The 25,397-nt window shown below is 37.5% G+C and overlaps 3 protein-coding genes and 1 long non-coding RNA gene across 4 annotated transcripts; all 4 read right to left on the reverse strand.

Annotated features, from left to right (window-relative positions):
- Nucleotides 1-223: 223 nt before the first annotated feature.
- LOC145217550 (uncharacterized) lies at nucleotides 224-2,067 on the reverse strand. Its single transcript, XM_080084812.1, has 5 exons — nucleotides 1,669-2,067; nucleotides 1,236-1,306; nucleotides 953-1,063; nucleotides 560-703; nucleotides 224-418 (listed from the first exon to the last, which is right to left on the reverse strand). Exons 1-5 carry the CDS (start codon nucleotides 1,770-1,772, stop codon nucleotides 318-320), a joined length of 531 nt encoding a protein of 176 aa, XP_079940938.1. The 5' UTR covers nucleotides 1,773-2,067; the 3' UTR covers nucleotides 224-317.
- Nucleotides 2,068-3,836: 1,769 nt separating this feature from the next.
- Nucleotides 3,837-5,139, reverse strand: LOC145217552 (uncharacterized). The gene is made up of 4 exons (XR_013857432.1): nucleotides 5,037-5,139; nucleotides 4,755-4,865; nucleotides 4,154-4,297; nucleotides 3,837-4,013 (listed from the first exon to the last, which is right to left on the reverse strand). It is a non-coding gene; the product is annotated as an uncharacterized LOC145217552 (long non-coding RNA).
- A 940-nt stretch (nucleotides 5,140-6,079) lies between these two features.
- LOC145219923 (uncharacterized) lies at nucleotides 6,080-24,226 on the reverse strand. Its single transcript, XM_080087220.1, has 21 exons — nucleotides 24,046-24,226; nucleotides 23,650-23,760; nucleotides 22,261-22,434; nucleotides 21,939-22,067; nucleotides 21,658-21,774; nucleotides 21,248-21,370; nucleotides 20,858-20,980; nucleotides 20,044-20,166; nucleotides 17,297-17,407; nucleotides 16,746-16,919; nucleotides 15,231-15,359; nucleotides 14,631-14,747; nucleotides 14,180-14,302; nucleotides 13,557-13,673; nucleotides 12,642-12,761; nucleotides 12,258-12,380; nucleotides 8,106-8,228; nucleotides 7,674-7,793; nucleotides 6,847-6,969; nucleotides 6,659-6,775; nucleotides 6,080-6,420 (listed from the first exon to the last, which is right to left on the reverse strand). The coding sequence occupies exons 1-21, from the start codon at nucleotides 24,128-24,130 to the stop codon at nucleotides 6,377-6,379; spliced, it is 2,526 nt and encodes an 841-aa protein (XP_079943346.1). The 5' UTR covers nucleotides 24,131-24,226; the 3' UTR covers nucleotides 6,080-6,376.
- On the reverse strand, nucleotides 8,616-10,516 carry LOC145218108 (uncharacterized). The gene is made up of 5 exons (XM_080085504.1): nucleotides 10,438-10,516; nucleotides 9,525-9,674; nucleotides 9,168-9,329; nucleotides 8,800-8,928; nucleotides 8,616-8,731 (listed from the first exon to the last, which is right to left on the reverse strand). Exons 1-5 carry the CDS (start codon nucleotides 10,514-10,516, stop codon nucleotides 8,616-8,618), a joined length of 636 nt encoding a protein of 211 aa, XP_079941630.1.
- Nucleotides 24,227-25,397: the final 1,171 nt, after the last annotated feature.

Here is a 25,397-nt window from a genome sequence, read left to right on the forward strand (position 1 = left end):
ACTTTTCAGGTGGTATGCGAGTAGCTTTCTGTAATACCTAATTTAAGTCCGATCTGAAATTGCAACTCAGCTGATGCACTGATCAGCCCTGGTTTGGGCAAAACTCGTGTTTTGTACAGTCTTTAGAAAATGTTAGGAAGATTTGGCTTAAGAAAGCCTTTAGAAAACTTGCCTATTTTATGGGAAACCGTTTGACAAATATCCAGATTGGTTGTTAATAGCCTACATTTATTTGCGTCTAGGCAAAAGCAATTCTAAAGTAAATGATTCTAAGTTGTGTGTGGATGTTGTACATATAAAACCACTGTCCATCCCAGCTAATGGTTGACCAAGAAAACAGGTATACAAAACAACTGCATAAACAACAATTTGGTCATGTCTGTCCCACCCAATCGTGATGCAGCGTTGCCTTGAATATCTGCAAACAAAAGTCAAATTACAGTAATCATGTTTGGTATTCATAAATACATGCTTGAATCAATGCAATTGTTGTGGTTACAACGTGCGATTACCTATACCTCAGTTCGTTCATTTAATGTGATTTCAAACAGTGCTTTACCCATGAGATCTACACATGTTCCATTGACTGTCTTGAAAGTGTTTGCTCGGCAAATGCATAACGGTTTATTGAAGTTGTTTGACACGCATGACCCCAATCCACAGTCCCTGTTGCAATCGTTGGCTACGGTTTCGGCTTTGGCTACTGCAAAAACAAAAACCCTTGTGCCGCTGTTGACGGTTGCCTTTTAAAAGTTATCAGCAATGCCATTTACGCAGTTTATCCGGCATGTAGCTCTCCTGTCCGGCAGACTGTTATTTTGTAGGGAATAATAGCTGTAGAGGACATATAATATTTAAGTTCAGTCGGTGGACTTTCAAATTAAAGTGTATGTTGAAGAATTTTAAATGTGATGCGTATAACGTCAGATTTTTTGACCGTATATAAACTTACCACATACACCGCCTGCTGTCTTGATGGTTTGTTGAGTGCAGACACATTGCTGGTTGTTGATAGCATTAAGTACACAGATTCCCAAGCCGCAGTTCCTGTTACAGGCATCCTCTGCAAAATTGAAAAAAAAATTATTAAGTGATCCGCCGAAAGCTACTATAGCCACGTAAATCGCCATAACATTTTGCTTTCGGAGAAGCTTATATTGAGGTAATTGAGTTTAAATAACGATGTGGGCTGGTTGTAGATACGTTGTGTGTAGACTACGTTTTGTAAGTTTTACCAGGGTCTCGTTGGAAGGAAGCTTGGACTTCAGCTTCCACATCATCCGATTGTCTAGGACTTCGTCTCCGCCTACAGTTGCGAACAAATATATCGAATAAGCATGCTAGTCTTTTTTAATATTTGTGTTGTATATTGAAAGAGTCGTGCAGGAAATTAAATACGCCTTTAATAAGCAGCCATATGACCCTTATCCTATGCAGACATTTTAGGGTGTTTATGCAGATAATAATTTAGCATTCTGGTTATTTGCTTCCTACTAAGTTAGTCAGTTCCTCATTATGGAATATATTACACAAACTTTAACATGCCAGATTGGAATTTTATTCAGTGTGTGATATAACTTAAGAGTATAAAATGACATCGTGCTTTTAACTGCACAAGCCACTTGTTACCACGGCGATAAGAAATACGCTTTATCCTGATGTGCTTACGCTTTATCCTGATGTAAAGTAAAGATGTTTTTGACTCTTGCGTGAATGCACCATGCTTCGTTGACCAATATAAAGAATAGAGCAATGAAAGTACTATACTTCATTTTGAAACGTTCTTAAAACCCAACTCTCTTTTAAATATATTGGTTTACTGGGTTGTTTAAAGTGTGATACTCTACTCTTGCTTTTTAAGTTGCTATTGATACTGGGCGTTGTTATAAGCTTAGCAACCAAGACAAACTTCATCTGTGCTAGTGCTTAATAATTAAGTAGTACTTGACAACAAGGCAATTTTAACAGCAGATCTAAAAACTGACACAGCATCGTTACAGCTCAGTTCTGCCCTCAAACTGAACACGAAATGTGCGCCCTCGTATTTTTTTTGACTCTGTTTGAAGCGTTTTGCCACACTACAAACCAATATGAAGTAAAGTTACAAAGGGCATATGGCAGTGGCCAATCGTGTTTACGTTTTCTCATATCGAAGCAATGAGGCGTTAATTCTGTTTCTACCTTTGCAGAATACACTAAACTTGTAACTTACCGGCGTCCGGATTGACCTGGGCCCATCCACTGGTAATCATTGCGAACAACAACACTACATTCATAAGCAACATGTTTTTCTCTTTTGTGTAGCTTTTGAAACCACCGTGACCAAACTTTACGATTAGTTTTCAATATAGACGTACCGATGCGAAACTGCCTAAATTTTAAAGCAAAAACCGCCGTAGTTACAAAACAAAACAACCGGCTTTATTGTTACAATGCCTTTTTAGAGTTGTTTCTAAATAAAAACGTTTAGCTGTACGGTTTAACTTTGCCTTACACTGTACGGTTTTTAGGTTTTATTAAAACAAAAGCTCGTTTTACAAATTTTACTGCCACAAGTACTCTTTTCTCACTGTTATTTCGTCCTTGTTAACCAGCACCTTACAATCTCGGCCATAAATTTCAAACAAGCACATTTAACAACATTGTACAACCTATTCGTGCCAATACGTTCCCATGATCATGAGACATTGGTATCCACATCCAAATGGGAATAGGCGTTGTTCATTCTACACTATTACGTCACATTGATGCTCGGTCGCGCGTAACCCATGATGGCTGCGCCCTAAAATGATTCAAAACATTTCGTTCGTAAGTGTTGTAATACGGAAAACCTCTGTCGAGCACAAAACTAGAAGCTTTAATGATCGGAAATTGTGGGGTTGGGAAGGGGTTTATCGCTTGGAATTAACAAAGTAGTTTTCACTGGTTAAGTACGGAAGTTATATAGGTAAAAAATGCGTTTTGTTTGGGAAACAAAACACGAAACTGGTCTTTTACGTACCGGAAACCGCTATTTTACATTTTACGACATAAGTGCTTATTTTATTCTGATTTACAGGTAAACGGTTTAACAAGTCTACCGTTAGCTCGTTATGCCGGTCCATAATGCAAAACTTTTAGGTACCAGCATCCGATATGTCAGTTTACGAACCAAAACAATTAAACCAGCCAAAAGTGCACTTTTGTGTGATTTGTAGCACAAACTGTATACCTTGTTTGAAAACAACGTCGTTTTACGCTATAACCCAATGGTTTGACTCATTCATTTAGTATGATTGGTTTCTTTGCTTATTTTAGGTGAAAGGACAATTGATATTTAATGCATTTTCTCCACTGATACGGTCGGATGTTTCGTTATTGCTAAAATTTACACCACCCAGTCTATTCACAATTTTCACGTACAGGGCGTACCTAATGTGTTAAAATTCTTTAACGTCTAGTGGCAAAATGATTACCTCTGTAGGCTATATCATAATCGCTCACGTAGACATGATGTTTCTTTGTCCAGCAACAAGCGTAACGAGGTCTAGGGCACAACTACAGTCATGAAATGTGTACATGAACATCGATGTCAACGCGTTTTTTGTTTAAAGTTTCTGCGTTTCTGTTTGTTGAATTACCTTTATGTTTAAAACCATTTGGCCTGGATTAGCCCTCTATGTCCATATGGTGCATGATCTTATCACTAATTAACTTACGCAATAACGCATTTCTTGTTTATTCAGCGCCATTTACACCTTAAGTTTCAACATCTTTTGGCGTAAAAGACTTGCCTATTTTATGCGAAACCGTTTGACAAATATTCAGATTGGTTGCTGATACATTTATTTGCATTTATACAAAAGCATTTCTAATCACATGATTCTAAGTGATATTTGGATGTTGTATATCTTAAACCACTGCCCATCTAAGCTAATGGTTTAGCAGGTAAACGGGTATACAAAACAACAGCAGAAACAACAATTTGGCCATATCTGCCCCACCCAATAGTGCTGCAGCGTTGCTTTGAATATCTGCAAACAGATGACAAATTACAGCAAATCATGTTTAAATACATGCTTAAAACTTGAATCTATGCAATTGTTGTTGTTCCAACGTGCGATTACCTATAACTTAGTTTGTTTATTTACTGTGATTTCAAAGAGTTCTTTACCCATGACAGCTACACATGTTCCAGGGACTGTCTTGAAACTGTTTGCTGGACAAATGCATATCGGATTATTGAAGTTGTTTGACACGCATGACCCCAATCCACAGTCCCTGTTGCAATCGTTGGCTACGGTTTCGGCTTCGGCTACTGCAAAAATAAAAACCGGTTGCCTTATTAAAAGTTATCAGCAATGCCATTTTCGCAGTTTATCCGGCATGCAGCACCTCATGCCCGGCAGACTGTTATTTTGTAGGGTACAATAGCTATATAAGTCATATAATTTTTTACTTCGGTTGGTGGTGTTTAAAGTGTTTGTAAAGGATTTTAAACATATTCCGTCAAATGTTTTGACTGTTTGTTGGTTACGTGTATGGGTTATTACATCCGCTGGCTAATGCAAATTTCAAAAATAATTAAAGCGCTGGCAACGCTTAATTGCTTTATTAGACCGTCCATAGATCCCAAACGTTACAGCAATTCTGTTTGTACATTTTCACTTATAACCATTTTTTGGGGCAATAAAGGTAGTTAGTTTAATGATACTGTTTTACGGTCTGCGTCGACATTAGTGAAATTTAAATGTAGTGGAGAAATTTAAATGTACCACATATTCCGTCAGGTGCCTTGATCGTTTCTTGAGTGCACACGCATTGCTGGTTGTTGACAGCGTCAAGCACACAAATTCCCAAGCCACAGTCTCTGCTGGAGGCATCCTCTACAGTACACAATTAAAAGATATTTTATTAGGTGATCTCCTTAACTAAAGCCCCCAGCGACGTACACCGCTATAACATTTTGTTTTCGGAGAAGCTTACATATTGAGTTTAAATAACGATGTGTTTCTGGTTGTAGATACGTTGTGTGTATCTACGTTTGTAAGTTTTACCTGGTTCTCTTTGGAAGGAACATCATCAGATTGTCTGGGACTTCGTCTCCGCCTATAGTTGCGCCTTGAGAAATAATTACCGAAAATATGCATGTTAAACTGTTTTCCCGGTTTTGTTAAATAATGAACGATTTGTGCAAAACATCTAAATACGCCCTCAATGATCAGACATTACCTTTACCCTATCAAGATTATTTGGGGTGTTTATGCCAATAAAACTAAGTAAGTCAGTAAATTATTGAAAGTATTGCAGAAACGTTGAAAATATGGTAATGGAATTTAATTTTAAGTGTGATATCTACAAAATGGCCATGTTTCTCCAATTGTACTAGTTTCCACTGAGCTAAGAAATAAATGACACAAATGTGCAACTGGGTACTTACGATTGTTCCTTAAGTATAGTCAAGATGTTTTTGTCCCCTGTTGGAATGCACCACGTTTCGTTGACCAATAGAAAGAACAGAGCAATGAAAGTACTACACTTCATTTTGAGACGATTTTTAAACCCAACTCTCTTTTTGAAATATATTGGTTTACTGGTTTGTCTATGTTACAATACTCTTTTCTTGTTTTTGCTACTTGGCGTTGTTATCAACTACAACCAGGAAAGCAACCAAGAAAAACTTTAGCTGTGCTTGTACTTTAATACTGAAGCACTACTTGATGACAAGGCATTTTCAACAGCAGATGTACATTAAGAAAAAAATATGACGCAGCATCGCATCAGTTCGGTTCTGCACTTAAACTCAACACGAAACATGCGCCCTCACATTTTTGGTCTCTGTTTGAAGCGTTTTCCGCACTACAAATCAATATGAAGTAAAGTGACAAAGAGCGTTATGGGAGTGGCCAATCGTATCCACGTTTTCTCATATCGAAGCAATGAGGCGATAACGTATATTTCCACCTTTGCAGATGCACGCACTGAAAGAAGGTTTATATTTCATCTCGAAACAACAGCTGTGTTAGTTATTTTGACTTATTGTCCAACTGTTGTTTATGGCATAAAGCTAAAGTGATATTTTATCTACAGATTTCGGACAGAACTCTCTGAACTGACCGTGAAATGTTACAACATCACGAAATAGAACACAAAGACAATTACGACACAAGGATATGCGAGTAAGGTAAAAGTAAAGTAACACTGTGTAATTTACGTTCTTTTTTTGAAAGTAGTCGGTGGCGATTAAACGTCGGTTGTCGAGTAGGCTGGTGTGGACAATCTTTGCATTTTTTTAGTTAAGGACTGACAAGTTCTCATAACAAAAGTATGAATAAAGCCTTAAGTTATGGTCATATGACGGATGTCTAAACGAGTGTTGTAACTACACTACCGGAAACTACGGTACTTGTTTGTTGGCAAATGCCGCGCATTCATCGATATCTGCAAAACAAATGTTTTTAATTAGTAAATTCAATTATTCATCTAAAACACCAGCATAACACTGATGATGGCATTACGTTATGCCGAAACGTTACAGAAAAGCAAGTCGGTCTATTTTAACCGTTTTAGGTCTATTTTAGCTGTTCTCTTTCTTATTGGACTTGATTCACTCATTATGCTAATGTGTAATTATAATGTTGAAAAAGTATATTTATCAACAACGTAACTAATAGTTTACCTTCGCATGTAAAGCCATCTCCATTGAACCCAGTAGAACACTGACAGTCAAAGCTACCAAATTTGTTGACGCAGATTGCGTAGGTGTGGCATGGTGACGTAAGACATTCATTAATATCTGTAGTAAACACACAATAGGCTGGCTTATTCACGGCTAAGATATAAACTGTTAAACAAGTTTATACTTACCCTCACAAACAAACCCATTTCCAGTGAACCCCTTGATACAAGTGCACTTAAAACCGCCGTTGGTATTTATGCACGTCCCTTCTTCAGAGCAGTTGTGTTTTCCCGTTGCACATTCGTCTATGTCTGTAACAGTATGAAAATGCTGTTTTTGCTTTCAAAGATCGTATTTGTGTCAAACGAATTAGCAAAATACGGTTTTTACTAGGAGAGAGAGAGAGAGCACTTTTTGAAATCTTTTGAGATTATTCGTCTAAGATTTACCGCTGTCTATACTTGTTGATTAGTTCTGTTTCATTTATTGTTTACTTCTGTTTCATTGGGTAAAAAATGTTCGAGTAACGCATTTGAATTTTATTTGGATGAGTGATAGATTTTTTTTATCTTTCAAATAACTTTCCCTAAAGTTTTTTGTGGTATTACAGACACCCTATGGGTTCTGTAGGCAAGCATTGAGGGTCTAGAATTTTTACAAAAGTGTATGCAACAAACCACTATGTAATGAAGCAATTATCTTTTGCATTCTCACCTTTTCACAAAAACTGACACTTTCTGTATTGCAGAGACAGATAAAGTTAACAGGAGTATTGTTGCAATTAACGTTGTTGACGTACAGAAGTTAAATGCACCTTATACCAATTAGTAAGATTCTATGTTCGTTATGCCCTGTCCTTAGTCTTTTACACAGTCGTATTGTGTAAAATTATGCTAGCTATCGTTACGGTAAACCACAAAGTCGGGAATCAATACCGTTTAGTTGAAACTCAAACCCGAACACGCCCCGAAAAGCGACTTACAAACGCTGTGATGTGTTTCAAAGTAATCCTTACCCTGACAAAACGTTCCGTTTCCAGTAAATCCGTTGTTACATGCACACGTGAAGCTCCCAGGGTTGTTGGTGCAGGTTGCGTTGGCATGACAACCGTGATTTCCAGCGCACTCGTTAATATCTGCGGGTAACAAACAACGTCATGTGTTTGTCCATATACCGTGTTGTTAATATTACAATTTCATGTTAATTGTGGCAATTGCTTTTTTGACACCGGGGACATTATTCACTAAAAAAGGCATTTGAAGAGAATTTGTACGAACTTATCCGAAAAAAATAATCAATTGCGTACTTTGTAGATCAATGTAGATAAAAAAACACCTGTTACTCGATATAATGCTGCCTTCACGAGCAGAAATTAACCATAACGCAACATATGGTCACATATTGCTTTAAGTTCAATGTTTGTAGGATTTAATTTTTTTTTGCCTACCCGTGCAAGTCATGCCATCCCCCGAGTAACCAGTGTCGCAGGCGCATGTGAAACGCCCAAGTGTGTTGGTACACATTGCGTTCGTATCACAAGAGTGAGATCCAGCCATGCATTCATTGATGTCTGAGTAATATACAAACCGTTACTTAGAATAAAACTACTAGCTTATCGATGCCGCTTATTAACTGAACGTGTATTATCTACTTACCAACACATGTCAATGGGTCTACGGTTCCTTTCACTTGGTAACCGGGGTCGCAGGTACAAGTATAAGAACCGACGTTGTCAACGCAAGTTCCGTGTGAACCACAATCATATCCGAAATCCACGCACTCATTAAAATCTGTAACAACGGTTTGCTGAATTTTAGCAAAATTAAAGAGCATTTTCTTATTCTCTTTTTGTTATTGAGAGTTTTGGTAGTACTATGAGCAAAATAACGTTTGTCTGTTGACCTGTGGTTAACAAATATCAGCTGATTTTGTGAAATTGTTGCTTTACCTACGCATGTCAATCCATCCCCAGTAAATCCAGCATTACAAGCGCAAGTGAAAGATGGGTCGGTGTTGGTGCAAGTAACATTGTCGTGACAGTTGTTGAAGTGCGGTTCGCGCATTCGTTAATGTCTACAATGACAAAAGCCAACAGTTTAAATTTTGATGCATATAAGCAAAAGTTACATTGCAATACTTACCAACGCAAACCTTTGCTGAATTAAGTTTGTAACCTGTCGTACAGTTACAGGTGTAAGTTCCAGGAGAGTTAGTGCATGAAGCAGTTTGTGGGCCGCATACTGTAGCGTTTCCAGCGCATTCGTCAATATCTAGGAAATTTTGAAAGCATACTTAACATATCGCTTGTTTTTGCACTATGACGCGTTTATGAAGTCGAAGGACAATAAAAAAATATTTATTATTTTGATTCCAAAAACGCAATCATTGCTTTTCTCATCTAAGGTCTCTTCAAAATATCTAAAATATTTTGTGATAGAAATGAACAAGTAATTACTTTGCCTAGTAAACGTCTTTTAAAACTATGCCAAAGTTGCAGATAGTTGTTTACCCGTGCATGTTGTTCCTGATGGCACGAGTGTAGTGGCAAACGTGGATGTGCTCGAATCGCTGAAACCAGGGTTACATGTGCATTGCACCATTGATGTATCAAGATTGGTGCAAGTGGCGTCGTTCGCGCAAGGATGGAGTGTCGTAGAGCAAATGTTAGTGACTGCAAGAATTTTGGATTAATATACATGCCTCAAACAGTAGTTAAAGGTGGCATGCTAAAAGATTTACAAACTTAGTAATTGCTCATACTACCTTTCGTGGCACATAATGAATTCTCACCTTTTTGAATTTTTGATTGAATATAGGTTCAGAGAAAAAAATGTTTTGATTTCATTTAAACAAAAGAGATACTCACTGTTTGCAGCGTTTCTAGTAGCCAGATGGGCGTCTAGCGCCTCTGTGGCCTCTGATAAGTTTGCGAAGGTGAAAGTTTCAACAGTTTCGGTTGTAACGCTTCCTCCGATACCATCTGGTACGCTTCGTGTGAGGTTGTACACAACGATAACTGTAAAAAATAATTATGGCGAAATAATTACGCAGCTAATCAAGGCCGCACCGAATAAGGCGAGAAAAATCTTAGGCTCCATTACGTTTATTACTAAAGTTAAAAAAAGCCTCCTAAAACTTTGTAGAATAACGTGTTAGTATAGGCAGAAGTGTATGAGCATACAAAATTTTGAAAAAAAAAATCACCCCAATTTTTTTTTCAAAACCGTTGAACGCAAATTCGACTGAACGGAATGCTTGATCGACTCTTCTCTCTTCTCCGGACATGGTAATGTCGGCCTGTAGGCATGACGGCATGAAAAAACTCACTTAAATGTTTACTTTGTTCCATTTTTAAGCCCTTAATTTAGGACTTATTAGGTTTGGCGGATTGATTCTACGCATATAATTCGCCACATAAACAGTTTTTTCCCGGTTGTGTCGCATGTTCGGACTTTAATTTAAAGTGAATGTCAAAGAGGTTATAGTTGCAATTTACAGAGGTTAGTTTCAGTAAAGAAAAATCATGTTTGTATTAAAGTTTTCATCTGGCCTTAAATCTTTGACCAGAATCTATTGTGGATACTGTAACTTTACATTGCCGTTTACTAGTTCTGTAACCTGCTGATTAGAACCGTCAAGAATCACTGGTCCGATTACTGTGACGTTGTACACGACGATAACTAAAAAAATTACCAGAAATTCACACAGTCGCGTTTTTGTATGTTTACACCAAAATCGGCATTTTAAGTATGACATGCACAGCAGTTAAAGAAGCTCACCTGCATTAATGCTTATCTGGCCTTTAACTGATTTGCCCAAGACGATCCAAAACCACACTAAACCGAACAACACTTTCATGTTTTAATGTAATTGTTGCTGTCGTATGGTTAATGCTGTTAACATATGCTGCACAACAGCTATAAACTTAAATAGATGTGCACGAAATCCAGTAATCGCTAGTCGCTGCTATAGTAGTGTTTTGTATTTGCGCTTCTGTTAGAGCCGAATTGTGCTAAAACACCACGGCAGTCTGCATTAACAGTCATCCACTTTGCCTTCCTTTTTAAAAAGTAAGTTAATGTTACAAACTACTATAGAGGCTAACAAAGCTTTGCATAATTAGTTCGGCATTTTTTGTTTATAAAACACAACGCTAAGTAACTGAATATGTTAAACACAGCATTTAATACTAAATTGAATTGTGTTTGCTTACAATACCCTACAATAAAATAATTGCACAGTGAAAGGAAACCTACTCATTAGGCGTACACTACCCACTTAACCATGACTAGTTTAAGTGCATAACGTTGAAGAAATTATTTATTGTTAAAAAACAAGAATTGTTTCTTCTGCTTTTATGTCGATAAGGTGAGTCCAAAAATCAAACTTATTTAAAGATGTGAGCTTACTTTGCAAGACGAGCTGCCAAATCCCAAGATATTTTCAAACCTAACATTCTAAACTACATCGAACAAATTGCCGTAGCTTAGATATTTTAAGTTCCACAAGTATCAAAAGTCATATCAAAGTATTTCTAAAATTCTGACACCAACGAGGCGAAGTGATAAATCCTGCAGGAATCGAACCCGTTTTGTTGAAATAGAAATCTAATTTTAACGCGATTCTCGTCCTTTCGTATCCAGTTCTGTAGCTTTTTGGCCGTGTTGTAATCGCTTATTGTTTTGTCTACATTTTCGCGGTGTATGTACTGTAATAACCGATTTTTCTGCTAATCGGTACGTCATCTATTGTTTGCAGTGTCTGTTTTGAAACTCTGCTAACCATGACCATTAAGATTGTATTAGGCCCATTGAATTTTCTTCGGCGTTAGTTTAACGTGATGTAACAAACACTTCCTGTCGACTGATTGTAAAACGGTCTTGCTTAGTCATAAAACACTGTGACGTTTTGTTTGTGAAACAAGTCTCTATCATAGAAACAGTCGTTTGTTAAATGTTTATGAAACGTATGACTTACCTAAACAATGCTAGGTGTTTCGTGAATTTAACTTTAATTGCTAGTATAAACGCCAAAATTGACCACAAATTGCTGTGGCAAATATCATCCTATGACTTAATTGCCTTAGAATTTTTCCCACAATAAGTTTTTTCTTGAGTAGCAAGGAAAGTTTGATAAATAGTTTTATTTACAGCTGATTGCAGTTTTGGTTATACTTAACACACAAATATCATTTTTTACAATTTGAAAGGTCATAAATTCTTAAAAGTTTCTCAAGAGTTTTAAGATCTCAAAAGCTTTTACATGAGCACGTCCATTGCAAAAGCAGTAATGAACGCAATAACTGCCATGAGGAGTAATCCTATGTCTCCGTGTAAAACCGTAGCAAAGCTGCATTCAGTTAGGTTCTGAGGAGGAGGAATGCCTTCAAAAGCGAAAGGAAATCAATTTATCATACATTTATAACAATATGTTTTAAAATAATTGCCTGGCGACGAATTTAGCTTCATAAACTCGTCGCATAAATTTATGAAATAAACTATTATGAAGCTATACAATGAAATAGTTGTCCCTATTAATCAAACTACTGGAAGTTGCAATGCTTGTTAACTGGTAACTTTGAGGCACGTTTGTTACGTACCCATGCAGTAGGTTCCATTTCCATAGTAAGGATAGTTGCAACAACACGAGAAATCCCCTATGTGATTGGTGCAGGTTCCATTTTCATGACAATTGTCTTGTCCGTTGGTACATTCATCGACATCTACAGAAAGCATCTTGTTTGTAAATGCTCGTTTTTATACCATTTTGCCAAGTTTACTATTCATTTTATAATGTATGATGTTTAGGTAATTCTTAAATCGGTACCTGGTTGACAGAAATAATGTGTCTTTGCGCAATAATACTAGACACAACTTGGCGAATGGGTTGTCGTTGTAAAACAATACTGTTAGTTTGTCCTATTTTCGATAGTTTGCTTCAAAGGTGGTTTGCACTTGCTTTAAAGTATAACAAGGTCACTAACCGTCGCAATAAGTTCCGTTTCCTGAGAATCCACCATGACATGAGCATGTGTAACTTCCATCTGTGTTGATGCAGTCAGCATGTGGACTGCAAATTCGAGGCTGGTTGCATTCATTGATGTCTAAAACGGAGAAACGTTTGAACTCTAATCCATTTAGGCCAGGGGTGGGCAACATACGGCCCGCGGGCCGGATCCGGCCCGCGACGGGATTTTGAGCGGCCCGCAGACAGTTTCTGGTCTTGCATGATAATGTGGCCCGCAGCCACATTCTGCCGCAATCCCCTACTACTTGCTTACTCCGTCAAATTATAGTTGTAACGGACAGTAACGCTCCCCACTAGCAAAAAACTTTCCCGCCGTTGTAACCATCGCACCATACATCCATTGTTACGACATAACTGCAAACTTTGTGTTTGGCCTGATTTCTCGGTTTTCTTTCTTTCCACACGTGTAGCCTAGTTAGTGTTTCTAAGTCTGTGGTGTATGCATTAAATTTGCTGTGGTGAATAATTTTATGTTATATCAGTTAGATTGTTTGGACTGTATTGTAATTGCGACGTTCTTGATTGTATTTAGTTTAGGTGGTCAAAAACCCGTTTTAAATCACTGGATAAATACGCGATTCAGGAATCCGGCCCGCCAAGTACTTCATTTTCCCATATCAGGCCCGCCGACTGGAGAAGTTGCCCGCCCCTGATTTAGGCTAAATTGGTCGAAAGTATAAGTGATGCAAGATTTTTTTCTGTGGTGGTAAAGGTGAACCATGTATGTGTAGTTTCGTTTTTAAAACATTCCAAAACAGCCAGCTGATTAAAATCTCTCTATTTTGCATTTGTTTTGTTATTTTGCTAATATTAGGCAGCACGCGTTGAAGTTTTCATGCAATTAAATTTTGTTTTGTCCACCTTTGTATACCTGTACAGTTGTTGGTAGTGTAACCGGCATGACAGAAACATTCAAAGCTGCCGATTGTATTCACACAATCGGAATGGGTTGGACAGTTATCTGCTGCTGTGTTGCACTCGTTAATATCTGAAATGAAGTACAATGTATTTGGACATCTGTTGACCATTTAATGGAAATGCCTCGTCATTATTTTAACTACTTAAAAAGTTAAACTATAGTTATTTGGTCATACCAAACGATTTGCAAAGAACGGGACACTTGTGTTGCACATTTTCATTTATATGACGAGTGCCAAAAAGTGTGACTATATCTAATTAAAATGCTTTTTTTATTTCTTTTCATATAAAACTAATGCATTAGACCAGTGGTGGGCAACCGCCGGTCCGCGGGTTAAATGCTTTAAAACATTTTGCCCTTGTATCCCGTGGGTGTTAGGCGTTTTCAGTGCTAAATATTTGCATTTTTAAGGGCCGGTCCACGATAAAATTTCAGTTTCAAAAACGGTCCGCAGTACAACAAGGTTGCCGACCCCTACATTATACCATCCGCTTCAAAAACATCGGAAGCTAAAGATAATAATCGAAGTATCTAAATCGGTCAAATAACTTTAAATCGTTTTACACTTGGACTACCCGTGCAGTTGAATCCGTCTCCTTCATATCCAGCATTACAGGAGCAGGTATAGCCGCCTGGCGTGTTGAAGCATGTAGCCTCTTCGTGGCAATTTGCAGCGTTGTTTAAACACTCGTCGAAATCTGCGCAGAAAGTCAATGTCCTCAAATAAATAATATCGACAAAGCGACACCTGTTAAATCCGTCCGGATTTCTTACATTTTGATTGTATTTAGGGGCTCATAGACGTTGACAACCTGTCGTTTACGGTTGAAAAAATAAAATAAAATTGAACACAACTTGCATTAAAATGCAGGGCAATTAAAAAAACATCGCTATGGCATCAAAATGCCTGGATTAGAAGCCACACAAAAGGTTGGGTAACAAACCTAGGGTAAACAAGTCGCTCTTCGCAATCAAATAAATACGATAATGTCCCATTGGGTGTTAATGTAAATTTTAATGACATACCTTGACAGTAAGTTCCATTGCCATCATATCCGCTATCACAAACACACTCGTACATTGTGCTGGTATTGACACAACTGGCGTACTGGTCACAACCGAAGTAATAGCAGGGATCGTCCTCTGTAATGTAAACTTATGATGCCACATGCGAACGTAATCAAGTTAAACTTTTGTTTTCACAAAAACCATTTAGGCAAAAATACCACTGTTCAAAACGCGGTAACGCAACGTAAATTCTGTATTTTTAGTCCGCTTATGCCATGACTGCTTTTCGATGTTGTGTTAATCTCATTTCTATATCGACACCTAGACTTTAAAGCTTGTTGGCAGGTCGGCAGCATTCAGCTGCTGTTGATTATGCTTGCTACAGAATTAAATACTTGTGTGACTTTGCACTGTACGTATATGTGGCGTACAATGTTACGATTACACGGACCTTTAGAATGCTGTACATTTTAACTAATGTGTTTTGAACAAATTTTATCACACATGGTATAGATCAAATACTTAACCCATCAAAAGTGATCAGTAAATCTCGAACCTTGGGCGGTCACTTAAATGTAACAAATTTAACTTGGTATTTTGGCCACATAGCTTTCTTACCAATACACAGGCTGTTGTCAATGAGCATATAACCGTCATCACAAGTGCAGTTGTAAGTTCCCGGCAAGTTGTTGCATTGTGAAGTAAATTCTCCGCAAATGGTGCTGTTCCCTTGGCACTCGTCAATATCTACAACCAACAGGGTTAGATTGGGTTTTTGAGTTACTTTTTTTTGTGTGGTTCTGTTTGTTTTGAGTTTTATCCGTTTTCGTCAATATCTACCACCAACAGAGGGTTGGCTTGTGTCAGTAGGTTTGGCTCTTTGGTAAAATACGTTGGTTTTGACTTGACTTGGTTTGTGTTTTTGGTGCCAAAACAAAACTCTGGTTCTGGTATTGTGTAATTTGTTTCGGAAAATTGCTGTGTGATCTCTTTATGTGCAAATGCTTGTTTTTCAGGAATTCATATGTCATTTTTGTGACTTTTACCTGTTTTTTTGGCTTTGATCAAAGACTTGCAGTTAGCACTGGATTGTAACAATTAAACATGAATATAATATTTTCTTGTTTTCGCTTTGAATGTGTACAGTAATGCCCGAAAATATATACATCAAAATTGCAAAACGCATCACCCATCAAAGATATTTACTTTTGTAAACAAAAACCTTCACGAAATTAAATCGGTTTTCCTATTAAATTGTTCAGTGAAAGCCGGTTTGATCAACTATATTAACGTAACGGAAACGCGTAAGCGCAAAACGCCGTGTTTGTCTGAAAACAAATCGCACGTCAATCCATTGTGTTGGTTTCAATGATTAAAACTTTCTTGTTTTTTTTACCCCATGATGACTTTATTTCTCACGTTGCTCGGTTTTATTCATCAGTTAAACTTTTGCGCCGGAAACAGAGACACCATGAATAATTTCATTTAAATACGAAATCGCGATGATTCAGTACCATAATCGCAACTGGTTTTATGTTATGAGTTGTCATTGTTACGAACTGATGCTGTTTTTTGCTAACCGATTGGTCATACAATCAAACAAATGCTAGTTTACAGTTAAAAAATTACCCGGATAGAACACTGTTGTACGTTGGAAAGTAAGTTTTTAAAATTGGTTTTGCGGCCTCTAAAGGGTACACACAAACATGATCGCCTTATAATTGCTAAAACTACATGAAAATGACGATTACACAATACTTAATACCGTTCTTAACTCCAAAGTGCCTTGATTTTCAGTTTTTAAATGTTTTTTTGGTTAGTTCGGTAACGCATTGTATGCAACCCAGAGAAGCGAATATTTTTCGTATGTCTTCCTCGCATTCTTCTGCATTGTCGTTTTAAGGTATTTTAAAGTATTATCTTCTAAAGGCCAAACAAACGTATGTTTCTGGCGCAAAATTAGTGGTGAACGTATGAAATTTTTTAACATACAAAATTCGGTATAGCACACCCCGAAACCGTAATTGGCTAATTTCGTTGTGACTTGTACGACTTTTTATATGTTTAAACAGGGTATCATGCATCCCCAAGCATTAGCATTATTTCGTTGTCTCATTGATAACTTTGTTGTACCTTCGCATTGAGTTTCAGTTCCGTCAACAAGAATAGGCTCCAGAGCTCCGTCCAACAGCGTGTAGTTTTGTCGAAAGCCGTCGCCGCATGCGCATGTAATCAGATATGTGTCTAACACATTACATGTAGCTCCATCCCCACAAGGGTTGACTGCGTTGCTGCAAGGGAACGGCACTGTTGACAACAACAAATATTATGTTAAGGCGCATGATTGTGTTATTTCCATGTGAAACAGAAGCTACATTTGTAAGAAGTTTAAAATGAATTTATAAAAACAAAACCACATATAGCTTGTTTTTACCAACTATCAAATCTAATTCAGCCTTTGTTAAGAAAACAATTGGTAATCATCCGGGCCAAGTATGATACACAAAGTCTAAAATGTTTGCGTCATATATAAGCTCCCTGGCAGTTTAGGTTTTAATCAAGAGACTTTGATGTGTAAGTTTCCCTTTCATATGTCGTTTTCCAAATATTAACCACAAACTGGTGTATTTTTGAAGAAGAGTACCTTCAGGTAACATGGCAACGATTTCAGTTTTACTTCCTACCTGCAGTCGAAGCGACAAAACTTGCGATCAGGGTTTCTGCTTCGGCCCGAGTATTGAAAGCGAAGTATTGGACATGGTTTTGTTCTGTAATCAATGTACGCAGAGCGATATCTGCAACATAATTTTAAAACAACGGTTATTGAAGCTAGTATTGGGTGTAAAACATAACAACGTTTCGACAGTTTCTTTTGTCATTGTTTGGTAAAATAAAACCAAAGAAAAAAAGAAAGGGTCGATGCGAAGTTAAAGTTAATAGCAATTAAGCCGAGATAAAACACAAGGGGGTTATTTCAGTTGGCGATTACAAAAGAATTAATGTTTATGTAAGACTGCTGCATTACGAAATGCATTTAGGACAGAAATTGTACTCTCTAACACTTTGTGGGCCTACGTTTTGTCGTCCAATTTACCCCACTTCATTGGAGTGATTAAGATTCAATGTTTGAAACATAACACATTAAAATTTTGACTATTTTGTTAAACTTACAAAGTGTTCCAGTTGTGCTTTGATTTCCATTACTAACTCTGAATGTTCCTGCTAATATAGCGATAAGAAAACAAACGGCCTTCATGACAATTCCTATTTATTTTAACTTTTTAACTGACTACTTTAAAAACAGTTGTTGTATCTTGGAGAAACTGTATCTCAGAATAGCAAAAGTTTATATTTCTTGCAATTTTTATGTCAGAACAGAAATATTTTTTTTTAACTTGCATTACTAACAAAAAAATATTCAGCTTAAAAATGCAGGTCAAATTTCTAACCTTTTATTGCAAACAGATTCGACCGCATCGTTTAGATTAGACGATTTACCGCACGGTAGATGAGTGCATTTTGTACGCCGCGTATCCCTTTCTGTTAGCCAAATAGTAGAAAACACCTATTTTCAATGCGAAACCGATGTCGCGTCGATCGAATTAGTCAACACATACGTCGACGAACCAAATAATTATTAAACAACTATGTGGGACAAACCAATTACGTATAAACGAGCTGTGATTGTTGAAAAACTATTCAGTATTAAAACATGTTATCAAAAAAAAAATGTTTTATTTCTAATACTGTTGGAGCGTACGAATTTCCGGTTATATTTGTTTGTAAAAATGGGGAGCACTTTTATTTATACAATTTTTTATTGGATCACTCTTCCAGCACGAATTCTCCAACATAAATCTTTGCAGATTGATACGATTTTACTTGCTAATTTTGATGTCCATTTTACGTAAAGTCAAACACTAAAATAGTTTTGAGCCCTCGAACAAAATGGATGAAAGTCCAAGTTGCTACTAACTTTACCTTCATTTAGTAGCATGATATCCGCATTATTTTGTCTTAAATGGTGTATAACTGGCTAACTTTGATTCTATTTGCACAAGGTAAGCATCAGGATCGTGCCTGTGCCCCTTGCTGACTCGAGGCAAACAGCAAACTAAGCCAATAGGTTTGTACGCGGATCTTGCCCGAGGTTGGAAGCAACTCAACGCTTTGTTGTTTTTGTGGTATCATTTTTTTTTGTTCACGAGTTTTTTTGACTTCAAGTTGCTACTAACTATACCTTCAGTCGTAAGCATTATGTCCACATTATTTTGTCATAAATTATATCCATCTTCAATGCTGGTTCGTTAAATTTGAACTATAAGTAATATGTATTTACAAAATAAGTGAACAATTTCATTACACTTTTTGCCAAACATAACACAGTCAAACGCAATATGTACACAAAAAGCCCTGTACTAAAAAAGTTACAACTATAAGGCAAATATAGGCGCCACAATAATTAAACAAAGGAAAATGATTCTATAACTAGCGTAAACAATTGAGGTCGATCCAGGTTTTCCTGTGGTTGTTGTTGCTGTACCCGAAGGATTGCCACTTTGAGCTGCAGAGTTGCCAGTTCCACTCGAACCTGCTGATCCACTACTGCCACTTGCGGCGCTAGAACCACTGCTGCCACTTGATCCTATTGTGCCGTTTAGGTTGCCCGGCGCGGACTTACATAACGGCGCTATGGCTGTGAAAAGTTAAATTATACTATTAATTGTGTCCAGGTTGTTTTGTTCAAAACATGTAAGTTATATGAATGTTCATCTGCCTCAAGTATTCAAATAACAGTACATCCTTTTTTAACCCGTAGTTTTAATCATGCGTGTTAATAGAAGTCCACACAACGGTTATGTTTATGTTGTTAAAACTACCCTTGATATTATCTGCAGTTTGCAAGTTTTATGCGTTATAGGTTTGTTCACAACATTAAAATATCGTGTCAGTAACACTACAATCTGGAAGCAAACAAGCGACGTTGAATTTAATTTGAACCGAAAAACATCAGTTTGCAAAGTGTTGTTTTCAAGACGTCTAGGAGGTGCATGTGTAAAATGGTTGGTCTTTAATAATGCATTGGTAAGTGTGATATTGTTAGACTTTGTCATCAAACAAACGACTTAAAACCGATACACATCCATTTTGCAGCGCGTTTGCTGAAAGACTTACTTGAATATTAGGCTGTACAAACACATTGATAAGGTTTGTGCTTACCCGTACACCACGTCCCGTTGCCTGCGTAACCCGGGTATATGCATTGACACGAATAGCTTCCTATGTGGTTAGTGCATATGGCGTCCTTGTGGCATTTGTTCTGTCCGTTCGTACATTCGTTCACATCTAAATCAATCATTTTCACAGATTAAGTTTTACGAAAATTCGATTTTAGATGAGGCTTAGAAAGGATGGGCTTATTCCTCTGTACCTTTACAAAGTGGTCCTTGATAGGCAAAGCCCTTTTCGCAGTCGCATCTGAAACTGCCTTGTGTGTTGACACAAACTGCTCGTCTTGTGCACGTGCCCGCCAGTGTTGAACATTCGTTAATGTCTGAACAAAGAAAAAATATAAGGTTTGACGTAGGTACACAAATACACTTGATATTTATAAGTTACCAGCTGTTATTGTTTCTTATTCTTGTCACACTACATTTTTCAGTCCTCCAACAAACCCAATATTACTAAATAACTAGGCAAAATGCATTTAGGGTTCACAAATATTGGTACATGTGCAAAGCTGTGTATAAACTTTTACACGCATTAAGTATTCGTGCAAAAATCGTTTCGAGATTTACTTGCGATCACGAAGGTCGATCGCTTGTTCTTATAAAATGTAGCCAAGTCAAGATACACAACCAAGAAAATTGTGATTGATTTTAAGTTCCAGGATGTTATTACTTGGTAATATTTTACCGTTCCTTTGCTACAAAAACAAAATATAGTAATGTTGTTGGTATACAGAGTTTTTACAACACAGACAATGGTGATTGATATTAACATCCAGGATGTTGTTAGCTTGTAACCTTTAGGACCGTTTCTTTGCTACAAGAAACATAACATAGTAGCCTACCGTAGATGGTACAGAATTGTAAGTCGGGCCGGGCTTTTTGTGCCGGGGTTGGTCATGTGTTTGAATACAGGTTTGTATCGGTCCTGGCACTCAGCCTCATTTGTGTCGCAATTTTCATCTTTTAGGCCTAACTTTTAGGCCGGGTTTAGACAGGGTTTAAGTATCTAAGTACCTGTACACGTTCTTCCATCACCGCTGTATCCCGTATTGCAGTTGCATATGTAAGTGCCAATGCTGTTGGCGCAGGTGGCATGCGCAGAACATTTGTCAGTTTTCTTAACGCATTCGTTGATGTCTGTAGGTCAACATGTTAAATAGTGAAACAGAATTAAAGTTGTTTTGGGGCAGAATTATATCACACGGCCTTGTTGCGCAGATATCTGTCTTAAAATACAAAATAAGTGCGATAAAAACGTCAAGTTTCAATCATAACTACATGATTAAAGTACGTGGCTTAATGAAAAAGTAATGTTCCCATTTGGCAGAATCACTTTAACTTAAATTGACCACCTCGTGTTTTTGAGGGTCCGAAATGCAGCAAAATTCATAAAAAATATCTTACCTGTACAGTGAGTTCCGTTTCCACTAAAACCAACATTACAAGAACATTTGTAACTTCCAATCGTATTTGAACACGTGGCGTGTGCACTGCACTTGTGTGTTCCCGCTCTACATTCGTTTATGTCTAAGGCAGAAAAAGCAGAATAATATACATAACTATGTACTGAGTACCAACTTCGTTAAGGCGCCGTCGTATTCAGCACTACTTCGTCAAACATACCCAGTGTTTCCTTTTAATTTTAGTTTTTTTTAGCAATCAAACAGTCAAACGTAGCAATCAAACTTTGAAGTTTTCGTTAAATACAAAAGTTCAATTAGGAAATATCCATGTGGGAATGCGATCTATGTATCAGGTGACGCCAATTGCCTGTTTGTGCCAATTTGGAGTTTTTTTTTCACCGTTTTGATTACCTGAACAGTTGCTCCCAGTTCCTTTGAATCCTGTGTTGCAAACGCACTGGTAATTCCCGGTTAAGTTTAGGCACGACGAGTTTGCGTGGCAGTTCTTGTAGTAACAAGGGTCGTACTCTAAAAAAAATATCACCACTTTTCTGAAACACCTGCGTTGGTAAACTTGTATCGACTTAAACGCTTATGCTCAAGTGTGTTTGGCTCTGAAGTCTGTTAATCAACAGTATCCGTAGTTGGTCTAATGACAACAGTTACTTATTTATTCTACATCATAAACTTACTGATACACTTCTTTGGAGGAACCAGCATATACCCCTTCTTGCATGTGCAGTTGTATGTGCCAGGATAATTGTTGCATTTTAGTGTGTGAATTCCACAGATTGTGGTGTTTCCAATACACTCGTCGATGTCTGTGAAAGTTGCAGTTGTTTTACACATTGGTAGTTAGAAACGCGTCAAGTAAAATCAAAACATGACTTTTGCATAGCCCGTAAACATATAAAGCCAGTTCAATCGTAGGCGTTGAGGTACGCTGTAGTAATTTGTCACTGGCGAGAATTTTACAACTATGATCCTTGACGCTTTTCACAATGCATTTCTTACCTACGCATGCAGTTTTAGTCTTATGTATCATCACAGGTTCATTGATGCCCTTGATTAACTGGTAGGTTTGATTGTATCCTGGACTACACGAGCACTTCACTTCATACCCGCTGATATTGGAACATTTTGCGCCACCACCGCAGGGTGAACTTGCTGTGCTGCAGGGCTTAGGGACTGTAATGACAGAAAAATTAGATTAAATCATCAAAGCTAAGCTCGTTACGATGTTGACTAGGAATAGTATGGGGTCGTGACCGCAACTACATCCACGCTTGGGAGGTGCGTTAATGATATTTTCGTTGGTGTTGGTAGTACATTGGATTTAAAAGATTGCTCAAAGTTGGTTTGGGTATTGTCATACTTTTTGCTGGTGAATATGTCTTGCCAAAAAAGGTTTAATTTGTCACTTGTTCGTCAAAACTTTTTAGAATGCAGTTGGCCACTTACTTTGTACGTCAATTTTGGCCCAAATATTCATTACATTAAGTTGCTTCTTTTCTCAGCAAACGAAATATTGTGCCAATCTTTGAGATGCTATGATCATCGGTGATATACCACTCTGAACCCCAAAAAACCCCAAGACTGCCCAATGCTGCATGTTTTAGCATAAAATCTTTTGTTTTCTGCAAACGTTTATACCGCTTTAGTAGATTTAATTATTACTGAGAAATGCGCTTGTCAGTTTTCACGAAAAAAGATTTAAATATTTTGCTAATATTATGGAGTATTGAGGTACCTACGTTTGAGTTTTTGTCGGTGGATGCCTTTTGCCAAATAATTTGTAATTGCTGCATAAATACCAGGAAAGTGAAAGTAACGTGTTGGTTTTTAGGGCGACATTTCGTTTACTGGGTCTGGATTTCTTAAAACGTGTGGCACACACTGTGTCACATATGTCCATGATAATTTTGGAAATATCACAAAGTGTTTGAAGCAGTCCAGGAAGTCCTGTTTAATAATTTCCTCTTATTGTTGTAGAGTTTAAAAGAAACTCCTCGCCGTTTAATCATGCTTTTCTAACTCGGTTACAAAGCGTTTACCCCACCAGCCGTGTACTCATATTACATTTTTCGTGCTGGAAACCAGGCAACGATTAATTACGTTTTGTGCCGACACCTTCGACCTACTGTACGTTTTTATGTTACATTACATACGACTGGTTTTTTAGTTTATGTATATTGCGGTAACTTGTTCTGGTAACAGGTTCAGCTCACTGAAAAGTTACTGTAAAAAGAAATTATGACTAAATTTGTCCCCCAAAATATCGCATTCTTTGATATTCAAAGTACGACAAGAACGATAAAGTCACGAAACACGTGTAACAACCTCTGGAATCTTATATGCCGCTGCATTATCCGTCAAAAACAATAAATTGCAAACATCACTTACTTGGAATTGAGGCAACAAGCTTGTTCTTAATTGCTGCGGCATCCGTAAAGTTATGGAAGGGGTAGTACTGAATATGGTTTGGATTTGTGATCAGTGTTTGCAATGCAATGTCTAAATACACGGCATATTGATTACTCTAGTAACACAGTGGTAAACTTAATCCCCAAACTTTGGATCGATTCTAAGTGCTGTTAGCATTACTGCTTAGGTAAAAATGTTAGTTTGAATGCTACAACAGCAGTTGTTAAGACTTTAAATTGTACATACACTTTAAAATCATTTCCTGACACGAAACGGTGCAACTAATTCTTAAATGATGAAGCTTATAAGGTACATATGTATCACAAACTGCTGTTGCAGTCTATAACTTTTCAACACCTTCTATCTAAGACTTACACACGTCTTGGATAATTGCTTGGGTAGCAGAAATCCTTGCTTTGGATAAAAAAGCTACCGCAAACAGAACAGTGACCACCTTCATTCCAACAATTTGGTCAGCAGATTCACCGTTAACCCTCGGCACCAACAACCGTAATTAAAGTAATCTAAGCTGTTTCTACTTAAAATGAACATAAAATTCGTTAGTTGGATGAAATGGTTAGCACTATTTTTCTGTTTTTGTGTAAAATAAAGCTTCAGTCAATTTTACGCTAACCATGCTATTTTGAACAAGCATCGTCTTCCTGTACGCATGACGCCGAACAACTTCACTTTCTCCGCCCATCCTGAAACAACCATGTTACATCATCGCGATTCAAAAGTGCTCGCATTTAAGCACCCAAGCTAACTAGCCCTTGCGTTTTTGCTGCCCTTTACTTAGCATGGACCTAAAGTAATGCTCTAGTATAGGAAACTAAATCCTGAAATAAACAGAAAAGTGCCAGCTCTATTGACGTGTGTTTAAAATAATATATAATATCATAGTTAACACAACATGTCAAAAGTACTCTTTCAAACAAATTTGCATGGCAGAAACGCTAAAACAAATAGTCTTGTTTGTTTTGGCAAAATTCCATGCGCTAATATAATCGTGCTGCTTTGACGCTAGCTTGAAGCGATTACTCGTCAGTATCGCAGGAGTGCTTATAGGAAGTCCACAACTTTTCGGCTGGATGTTTATACTACAGCTAAACAAATACCTGCATATCAGAATTTACTATTGATTCCCGTACGTTCAACGTGTTTTTATTGAAAGACTTCCGTCATTTTTGCGATTTTGCTAGTTGTTTGCAAAAGGATGTTGTGTAGTTTGCTTATAGTTTTGTGGCAGTGAAATACGTTTTTGGCCCATTTGTGTGGTTAAATGATAAAAATAAGTTGAATCTTCATAAAACTGGGGGTGCTTTTGAGCCCCTCAAACCCTCTTTAAGAGCAACGCCTTTTCTATTGTTTATGTTTGGAAATCACATAAACGGTCCCTTGGGTTGTAAATGTCCATCACCTATTATTGTAAGGATATCACCTTTGGGACTTCCATCAACGTCCGGCTGTCGAAAGTGATTGCAGATGCCTAGTTTATACCCCTTGGGAAAATCAATTGCTGGCCCCTGTGTGGACTCAAGCTTTGATTTCGTATTTCGTATTGTGAATGCGTTCCAAAACTAACAACGCAATGGCCTCATATCCTGATCCGTAATTTTTCTATGAAAGTTTACTACGCTCAGGCTTACGCGTATCCCTATTATTTTAAATCCAGTTTTTTTTTCCGTAGCACCAACGTTGTTTTGTATTCTACTGTTAGGCATTGA

The sequence above is a fragment of the Phallusia mammillata genome, chromosome 3, assembly GCF_965637545.1.
Source record: "Phallusia mammillata chromosome 3, kaPhaMamm4.hap1.1, whole genome shotgun sequence".
Lineage (NCBI taxonomy): Eukaryota > Metazoa > Chordata > Ascidiacea > Phlebobranchia > Ascidiidae > Phallusia > Phallusia mammillata.